The sequence below is a fragment of the Acyrthosiphon pisum genome, chromosome A2 (genome assembly GCF_005508785.2).
Source record: "Acyrthosiphon pisum isolate AL4f chromosome A2, pea_aphid_22Mar2018_4r6ur, whole genome shotgun sequence".
NCBI lineage: Eukaryota > Metazoa > Arthropoda > Insecta > Hemiptera > Aphididae > Acyrthosiphon > Acyrthosiphon pisum.
In genome coordinates, this window is record NC_042495.1 from 114454753 (window position 1) to 114465512 (window position 10760).

General features: G+C 35.5%; 1 protein-coding gene across 1 annotated transcript in view; it reads left to right on the plus strand.

The window, feature by feature from the left end:
- LOC100159134 (monocarboxylate transporter 12) overlaps positions 1-10019 on the plus strand; it is a 26572-nt gene extending 16553 nt beyond the window's left edge. Inside the window, exons 5-6 of the mRNA XM_001944854.5 lie at positions 5072-5251; positions 5533-10019. Coding sequence (XP_001944889.1) covers positions 5072-5251; positions 5533-6958 — 1606 coding nt within the window. The 3' untranslated portion in view covers positions 6959-10019. The remainder of the gene's footprint in view (positions 1-5071; positions 5252-5532) is intronic.
- Positions 10020-10760: the final 741 nt, after the last annotated feature.

Sequence of the window (10760 nt, forward strand, 5' to 3'; positions counted from 1 at the left end):
TACATGAGAAATCGAGTGAATATCCATTGTTGTAAAAATTTGAATTTCAAACGATCCTAAAAATTTAATTTGACTTCCTTATAGATATTTTTTGTTTGATAAAGGTAGACAATCTTATAAGGAATCTTGTATTACATTTTCATATCTTAGATTTAAAAAGAAAAATTTTTATGAATTTCTAACTCGAAATAATTTGCAAATTTTCGTGATTTTTCCATATTTTGTCATTTTTTGAACTTTAAATGTTTATAAAAAAAAACTGTGACTAACGATTTTTAATATTTTTCATCTGCCTTTGAAACAATATATTAGGAGCCTTCTATTAAATTTTCAAGCTTTTTTATCCAACAAATAAAATTTTATTGATATTTTTAGAAAAAAAACTAAAAAAAAATGGAAAATGAAAATGTCCGTAAAGAGCTCAAAATAAATCAAAATATTTTGAAAATGTTATGGTGTATAGAAAATGCTAAGATAAACATTCAGTCAAAATTTCATATATCTACGGTCATTTGTTTTAAAGTTACACCAAAAACCAAAATCGATTTTCTCGAAAACAGATTTTGCGTAAAAATTCCCGTTTTTCCTTAATTTTTCTTTTGTTTTTCACGGCGCGTTTGAAAACTATTGGAAAAAATTTACTTTTGACCCCCCAAAGTACCAACTAGATTCACTTTCCTATCAGAAAAGGTACTGTTGAAGAAAATCCAAGCACTTTTACTGTCCTAAAACGTGATGACAGACACAAAAAAAAATAAAAAAATAAAAAAAAAAATAAAAAAAAAAACACACATCATTGTAAAATCAATACATTCATCGTTCCACTCAGAATCTAAAACTCTATTGAAGAAACCGTGTTAGTTAATAAAAACTTGGCTGCACATAGTATGAGAGATCAAAACACTAAGTCGTTCTCAAAAATATAAACAAAAAAAAAAAAAAACGATGAAAAGGCGCATTTTGTTTTTTCATTTATCTGTTTCGTATACATTAAAATGTATTACGACGTCGAACATTACAATACGAACCGATAGAGAATCATAAAGTATAATATAAACATGGACGAACAGGCCATAACGTATGATATTTAAACGAGTATATAATATTATGTTGTATATTTATATTTATATTGTTTAGGTACACTATACAGTGTGTCCCAGAAGTCCCATATTACCCTTAGTATCCTCGTGGAAAATCAATATATTTAAATGCAGTTTTCTTTACAGTAATAAGTATGGAAATTCTGACTGAATAGCATAATATTCGAATTGTTTTTTTCAAAAATTCAAAAATTATTTAAAACATTTTTTAGGCAAATAAGTTTTTAAATTTCCGTGATAGCCATTTTGCTGATCGTATTTTTTAAAACAGTTCAAAAAAAAAAAAAAATATGAAAATGTAATGAAAATTGCCCAAGTTAGGACTAATTATTATCTTTTTAATTTTAGCAGAAAAATCAGCGTGATTGTAATAATTAATACATGCTAATCGTATTTTGCTAATGCCGTATACATAGGTAACATAACTATTATTCTTAGAAATTCACTAATTAGCTCTAACTTGAAAAATTCTCATTAAATTTTGATATTTTTTTTTTGAACTGTTTTAAAAAATACAATCAACAAAATGGACATGTTGGAAATTTAAAAAACTTATTTGCCTAAAAAAATTTTTTGAATTTTTGAAAAAAACAAACCGAATATAATGATTTTCAATCAGAATTTCCATATTTATGACTATAAAGAAAACTGATTTTCCACGGAGATATTAAGGGTGATACCTACGGGACTTCTAGGACATACTGTAGATCAAAAAATATTTAAATATTATAAACTTATAATGCCGAATATAGAATGGCTCTGCCCGTCTGCCCTCAATCGAAGGACGAGCATATTATTTTTGCCGATAAGTTATATAACTGATATACTATTCAAAATATTACTAAACTGCTTTAATTTATACGTCCCTCAAACTAGATCTACAATAAATTTTTATATCACATCCAAAAAAATAATACTATATATGCTCTACCAGCACCTGTTAATAGAATAATGAGATTAGCTAAGTATGAATTATGATGGACAAGTTAATTTATTTATTTTTTACATTTCACTCTATAAACTAAACACTTTTACGTCTGAGAGGTTGGCCCCCGACTCTACCCAATCCACTCCCAACCTATGCCAATATTTTGCAACCTATATTTGCAACTATTTGCAACACACTTTTGGAAATTTGCAAGTCCATACTTTCGCCGCAATCAACGATTTACTTTTAGGGGAGCTAATCTAATCTTCAGAAATTGTGTTGTATGCACACAAATTGTGTGAAATTTTTATTAGCCAGCCCCACGACACTAAAATAATCATATCTCTATAATGGAGTCGCAAATTTCCAAAATCATGTTACAAACTTGCAAATAGTTGCAAATGAGTCGCAAAATATTGCATAGGTTTGGAAAGGATCGGGGGTAAAGTCGGGGGGGGGCAATACGGAACACATTTTATTATTATGTTTTCTGCATATTATTTTATTATATTGTTACCTATATTAACTGTTATTTGGCTTTCTAATCTATTCAAGCATAACTAAGTAAATAATTATATAAATTTGTGTTAAAACTTTAAATGACACAAAACTGACACACTAATGAAGTTAACGTGTAGAGTATGTCAATTATACGAACGGCCGTAACAGCAGTGTATACTGTTCTTGTCCGTCAGATGAGATTGAACGATGGCGACTGATGAGTATTTACTATATAACCTACCTATACTGAAGCAAATCCGTATATTTTTGTGTTTTTCTTATTGTTTATGACTTTAAAATTGTATCTCTATTTTAAAACTCATTGTATATATTATTTTGTATCGCAATCTAGAATATTGGGAGGAACCATTTGAGTTAAAAACTTAAAAATTATTAAATTAGTTCATTTATTATTTATAAACACCTATATATATATACACGTATATGGTATAGGTTGGAGGTAGGTACGTGCTGTGTACGATAAAAAGCAAACCAATAATAAATCACGTTATATACTTGGGGTACTTCCTCTAAGTAAAATTTCATCTCTCTACCGCTTTGATTATTGCTATATAAATTTACGTTGATCTGCAAACATAGCATAAGTGGGATTTTATCGACTCCGCCGTTTTAATATCAATTCCGCCGGATTTTTGTTTATGATGATTCCGCCTGTTATTTATTTATGTTGATTCCGCCGACTGTTTAACAATAACCGAAGTATTATATTAGTATACAGAAATTTTTTTTTAATTAACAATATAGGTTACTAGGTTAGGGTACACTTAGTTTGACATAATAGTATAAAGTAAGTTTTATTTAAATAAAAACATTTCAAAAAACAATTCAAACATTGTCGTCCATAACGGCTAATATTTATTAAAGTAATAAAATAATATAGCTCAAATATCTAGTGATTATTATTTTTACAAAACGAAGTCATAGATCGACATATTTTTAAATAGAGTTATATAATATAATAATCAAAATGATTAAAATACATAGGTATTGTATTGTATAGGTACCGTATGGTATGGTAAAATAAAAATTAAAGTAATAAAAATATATAATGTGGTTAATTTTTAAAATAATGGTTTGAATAGTCAGTTTTATATTATAACTTATAAGAGAATCCATTGTTTTTTTTATTTAAATAATCGTCAAAAACGTTTGCCGTATTATGGTATGGTAACAAAAAAATTAAACAATAAAAATATATACAAAGTGGTAATTTTTGAAAATAGTTGTTTGAAGCTAGTTTTATACAAGTGAACCTATCGATTTTTTTATTTATATAATCGTCAAAAATGTTTGTTATATATATATTTTTTTTCGTAATTTTTGTTTTTGCTGATTTTATTATTGTTTAGCCCTCTTATTATTATATAAGAATCAGTATTATTAAAATAAACAATTTATAAATATTCAGTGGATTGATAGTCGACGCCCGACGGAATCAATAGTATGTAAAAAAATTCGACGGAGTTGATACGCAGCGCAATCGATAGATTTTTTAAAGGTAAAAAGATAATTTCGGCGCAATCGATATACGCCCGCAAAAGTATATATAGTGTAAAACGAAACTATTCTACCGTAGAATAAGGTTCTCAGCGTAAATCGGCCAGCTGAAATGGTATTTACTATTTAATGGTATTTCTCTCGCGGGTTATCGAATCCCACGAGACGACGAAATATGCTGAGCTATGCACCTATCGCATTTAGTGAATAATTCAATCGGATATCTATATAGTGTTAAAAGAACACCTGACAAAAAAAAAAATGATAATAGTTAAACGAATGGCTACAATCATGAAAATTATATGGATAATAAATAATTGAAAAAATATACTTATGTTATTAAATTCCCAAAAAGAATATTTTGAAAAAGTTATTAGTTTATTACGTTTTAAATTAATTTAGGCCCAAAACATATTGATATTCAAAAATTTGTAAAATATAAACTACTAGACCTAAATAAACGTTTTTACCATAATGTTTAAAAGCTAGATTTACAAATTGGCCATTTTGAATTTTTCCAAAATAAATTTAACAACATTTTAAATTTTTATTTTGGTACCTATATTAAAAAAAATGTTATACTCTATTTGTAGAGCAAGCTTATATAAATTATTTAAAAAATAAAAAATAAAATATCGTTTAGAACAAAAGTTATTTCATTTGTCAGGTCTGTAACTGAAATATTTTTTATCCAGGTTTTGCGGTTTGCTAACTATTTATTAATTCAGAAACCCGCTTCTTGTGGCAACACAAAAGTATTTCGAACGAATCCATCGATCGAAACGACATGCGTATTATAATAATGTGTTATATATGGGTGCAAATAGTGTTTGGGATTAGAGGGGGAGTTAGCCCTTAATGCCCCCCTATTTGCGCCTATGGTGTTATATCTACCTACTTCTAATATCCGTTTAAAACTGATTTTATGCCTATCATTATTTTATTTCCTATCGTGTTTTATAAAAACGTCTTTTGGTTTTTTTTAACTGTTTTTTTAACGGCCACGGGCCATTGCGTGTTTCAGTTACGGAATGATGTTCGGCTGCGGCGCAGGTCTGGCGTTCCCACCGGGCATATTCATCGTGACATCGTACTTCGTCAAGTACCGCGGGTTCGCCAACGGAGTGGCCATATCGGGCAGCTGCCTGGGTTCCATGTTCCTGCCGCCGTTCCTGGGCTACCTGATCGAACACTACGGTTACAAGTACAAAAACAAAAAACATTACCCCCCTCCTCAAAACACGTGTCGTATACTACATTATATTATATAATATATTAATATGATTATTATGCATATACGCTATATATACCGAAACGGTCCGAAAACTCTTAAATATTATATTTATATAAATCGTTTGAATTTTCGGGTCGCGTCGCACCCCATCCCCCCTCATGAAATAAAACATAATAATAATAAAATTTTAAAAACCACCCCGTAAATACATGTGTGCTGTGTGTGTGTGTGTGCGTGTGCGTGTGGCGCAGGGAGGTGGTGCTGATACTCGGAGCCCTTACGCTCAACGTGTGGGTGGGCGCGATGCTGTACCATCCAGTCGAGCAGCACATGGTCAAGCAGTACGTGGAAGATTGCGAGTGCGTGGACGACGGGCTGGACAGCGGTGGCGAAACGGATGCGGTTGTGACGTCGTCGGTTTCCCTGGCCGTGGCCACGGCGAACTCGGTGGTCGGCGGCAAGAGCTTGACGGAATTGCACCGGTGCGGCGGCGACGACGACGACGAGGATGGGCGGCACCAGGAGACGGTGTCGCTGCTGGCGCAGAACCTCAACGGGTACGTGATCGTCAACGAGCTGAACGCGTCCAGCGTCAAGGTGCCGGCGGACGACCGGTACCTGCTGGCCGGCGACGGCGTGGCGATCATCGCGGCGGTCAACAGCAAGTCCGTGGCGCGGCCGCTGGGCGGCGGTTCCTGTTCGCCAAAGTCACTGCAGGCGTTCAGCAGTTGCGGCCTGTTGCGGACCACCAGCGGCGGCGCGGCCGACCACATGCAGCTGCAACACCATAACTTGCACTACCAGCACCAGCACTGCAGCAACCTGCAGGCGCCGGCGTTCCGGGGCGCAGCCGGATCTTCGTCGCTGTCATCGCTGCGGTACGTCAGCACGCCATTCCACGGCAGCACGTTGGTCAGCCTGTACGAGGACTCGCAGCCCAAGAAGAAGCAGCAGCAGGAGCAGCGCCGTCGGAGGCGGGACAAGCGGGACAAACGGCGGTGCGGTAAGCAGCATGAGCAGCCGGAAGCTGGTGACGGCGACGGGACCGACGAGCAACCGACGTCGTCCCGCCGCAAGACCGTGGCCGGCGCGCTCCAATTGCTGTCCGACCCGCTGTTCATTGTCATACTCGTGTCCAACGCCACCACGGCCATCGGGTACACGAACTCGGCCATCCTGCTGCCGTCGTACGCCATCAGCATCGGCCACGACAAGAGCAGCTCGCAGTACCTGCTGTCCGTGGTGGCCGTGCTCGACCTCGTCGGCCGGGTAGGCGGCAGCACGCTGTCCGACTGGATCCGGCTGGACAAGCGGTACTACTACCTGGGCGGGCTCGTCCTGTCTGGCGTCGCGCTGTTCGTGCTTCCGTTCGCCGACGACTACCCGACCATGTGTTGCGCGTGCGCCGCGTTCGGGCTCGGTTCTGGCGTCGTGGTCGGCATCACGGCCGTCATTATGGTTGACATGCTGGGCGAGGAGCGGCTGTCTTCATCGTACGGCATATCGCTGTTCTGCAACGGGCTGGTGCAGCTCATCGGGCCGCCCGTGGCCGGATACATCTTCGAGACGATCGGCTCGTACAAGCCCGTTTTTCACGGCATGGGTGTCATATTGCTGTTCGGTGCCTCCACGTGGATGCTGACGCCGTTCTTCAAGAAGAACCATCACCGCCACTGACTGCTGCGGTCGCCACATATTCTTTAGAATAATACTACTATATTATACACTTAGGTACACACACTTAAACACAAACACCCACCCACCCACACACACACACACACACACACACACACACACACACACACACACACACACACACACACACACACACACACACACACAAATACAAATACACTGACTTACCATATACATAATAGATTCTAATTTTATTTAAGTATGACATTATACAACAATTACATATATTTTGGCATATCCGACGCGTAGGTATTTATTATACGGTTAGTGTATTATATAGGTTATTATACGCCAGTGGCGTAATTCGAGTGTTGCAAGTGTTATATTATATTTAGTTGCACAGGCAACACCAAACCGTTTTTGGGTGTTGCAAAAGTAACACCAAAAGTATTAAAGTTTGTAAGGGTCCTACGTCGTTACTCATTAAATTTATTTTTGAAAAATAAGTTAATTAACACTTAATTCGATTATCTAAATCTAATTTTCCATATTAAGATGATAAGATGGTTATCGTCACGGTGGTTACCGCATGTCAATTAAAACCAAAATTACAGGTTTGGTTTGGCTTTTCGTTCATCGATATTTTAATGAAAATATTTTTTAAAAGTTTGGGAAAGACTCTTTAACAGTGTTGGGAAAGTGTCTTTATTACAGTTATTTATGTTTCAGAGGAAGAATTGAGGCCGTCGAGGGACAGACGAGGGGGATTAAATATCCAAATTGTAACAAAAGAAAGTTTGCAACTCCAAAAATTTGAATTTAACATTATGCCACTGATTATATCTGTACACTAAATATACTATATAATGATATTATACAATAATTTATTAATTACTCCGTTTAATTATATACAATTATAAGTAGGTAAGTCGCGTAACACCAAGACTGGTCCGTTACACCAAGGGGGGATATCCGTTTAGGCTCCCAGCCCCCTCCTCTGCATGAGTCGGGGTATTAAAGGATTTAAGGATTCTGATTCAGATGACGTGACGGAGTTCGGTCGATTGCGACGAGCAACTACACGAATGGACTGAATTTCATTTAAACTTGTGTAGCGGTGACGGTCGTATGTACCTACATCGTTTCGTCACGATATCGATATTAGTAAGTATGTAGTATTACATGGTCTTGCAAAATTTACATATCCTAAGCGAACCAACCATCATGTGTCGGTGTTAATTTTGGCTCGAAAAGGGTCCCATCGACACAAGTCCCCTAATTCGTGGGCATCCATTTATTGTTTATATTTTTTGAATTTTTTTATTAACGTCTGTGCGCGTATCGACGACCGTCGATTATCATCGCGGCGTGTGGATATTATCTCGTAAATCTCGTTTATTATCATCTTCACCGACCAAAATTTATAACATTCCGCATCGGCGAGCGCATCAGTTACGCAACATTATATTTCCGCTATGACGTATATTTTAAGCGTTCGCCGTAGATACGCCACCGAAGGAATTCGTACGAAAACAATGTATGTTTACCTGCAATATCAACAGTGGCGTGCTGAACAATTTTCAAAGTCGAGGCAAAAGACCAAGGATCCCCGGCTTCCCCAAAATATTCAGGATTTTCGTGTCCTGAGTAAATCATTTTTTTTTATACTGACAAAAAGACGACATCGCGTATTGTGTATTATATTTTTGTATTTTTAACGTTTATCACACACCCACCCCACCCACCTACCCATTTTAGACTTGAAACAATCGCCTCGATCGGGGGGGAAAGAGGAACCCTCTAAGAAACACGCCCCACTCCCAACGACACTATCTATATGTAAATACATATTATATACCGACTTTTGTTTCGGTGTGCTTTTTGGTCGCAGTGACGTATAAAGCGCTCGTCGCCGTTTTCGTGAATTTCGCGTAGGTACGCCACCACCGCAGGAATTCGTATGAAAACCATGTGTTTACCCGCAACATCAATAATGGTGTGCTGAACAATGTTCAAAGTCAAGGCAAAAGACCCCCAAAAATATGCAGGATTTTCGTGTCCCGCGTAAATAATTTTTTTCACAGACAAAATATAAACTGCATCGTACCATATTTTTTTGTATTCTTAACGTTTTTCACTCACTGACCCCCCTCCCTCTCCTCACCGTCACGTTTTAGACTTGAGACAATCGCCTCGATTGGGGGTAAACCCTCTGAGGAATGTGCCACTTCCACCGCCACTACATATACCGACACGAGCGTGTACATACCATATCGCTATCACACATAAGTAATGAGTTCCTCGTCTGCGCGTTTATTATCATAAGTAAGTTATAGACATAAATCAATTAATAATTAATACCGAATAGTGACGTATTGTCAACCACGACATCCACCAGCAAACTGTTTTTGTTTCGATTCTTACCTATACCCATACCGCGATTCTTCCAGCCCCCGACGTCGCATTTTATATATTTTAATATTATAATATTGTAAATTGTCGTCTCACGCCGCGGATGACTCTAAGCTAAAATAACAAACCCGTTTTAGGCTAAATATATTAACTTTGTAAGTCATTATAACGACGCTTACCTCGTTGGTATTTATTTTTTTATTCATTTAGACACTCTTCTCCCCAAACACCCACTCTCACGACCCTCGTGTTTATATTGCCTCGACGGCCGTCACCCATTCAACCGTTGTTTGAGACGCCCGCCGACGATATTATTATATTTTTGTTATATTTTTGTTGGAACCAAAAACGACGAATTTAAACACAGAAAAATATATTATATTAATGTCTAATTATTTTGTTTTTTTCGTACCTGTTGTTTATTACGAATCTTCCGTGTCGGTTATTATGATAATATAGGTGTATAACACAATATATTATTATGTTGTTGTTGTTGAATTAGTGGTTACCTACGTTGTTTTTTTTATTCATTTTTTTTATTTTATCAAAAATTTATATTATATTATAATATAATAATATTATACTATAATAATATAATATTATTATACTATGAGTATTACTATGTAACATTAAAACATTTGTCTGAACTGATAATATAGATACCGTACCTAGCTATAGTTATGTATGATAATGATATTAGAAATATGGTTAAACGAGTTTTATTTAAAACACCACTTTATAGGTATACATTAATCGGAAATCAAATCGATGATATATATATATATATATATATAAATAAATATGATATGAATATATATTATTTTTTTTATATAATTACAGCTGATGAAACGTGACAAATGTTTTACTTTACATTTCGAATGTTTCTAGTAAAATATTATTATAATGAATGTTAGTGTATAATGTATATAGACGTATAATAGTTTTAATATTATTATATTAGTTTACGTTATAATTAATAATATTGTATAGGCTAATAGACTATTATTTTAGTATATAAACTATATAGTCATTTGTTTTTAATTTATCATACTTGTATAGAAAATATATAAATCAATGTTATTCAATTAAAATATTATATGAATAAATAAATGCATTTGTAATGTATTCCAGTGCAGTCTTTTCCATCGTAGTATCAAACCTGTATATGACATTAGCAAGCATGCAATTTTTTGTAAAAATAACATAAAATTTAGTCACTTGATTTCTAATTATTGCGCAGACCAAAGGGAAATAAAGAGTTTTAGTGTGTTGACAGTCAGATTGCAGTCGTTGTACGGTGTTGTACAAAGTAACTACGTTCGAAAGAAAGAAACTTAAGGTCTTCAAAATAAGTAGGTACTCAAATACGTTTTTAAAATCCACACATGAGTAGTTAAGTTTGATTAAAATAGCCAATCCTAGGTTAGGTATA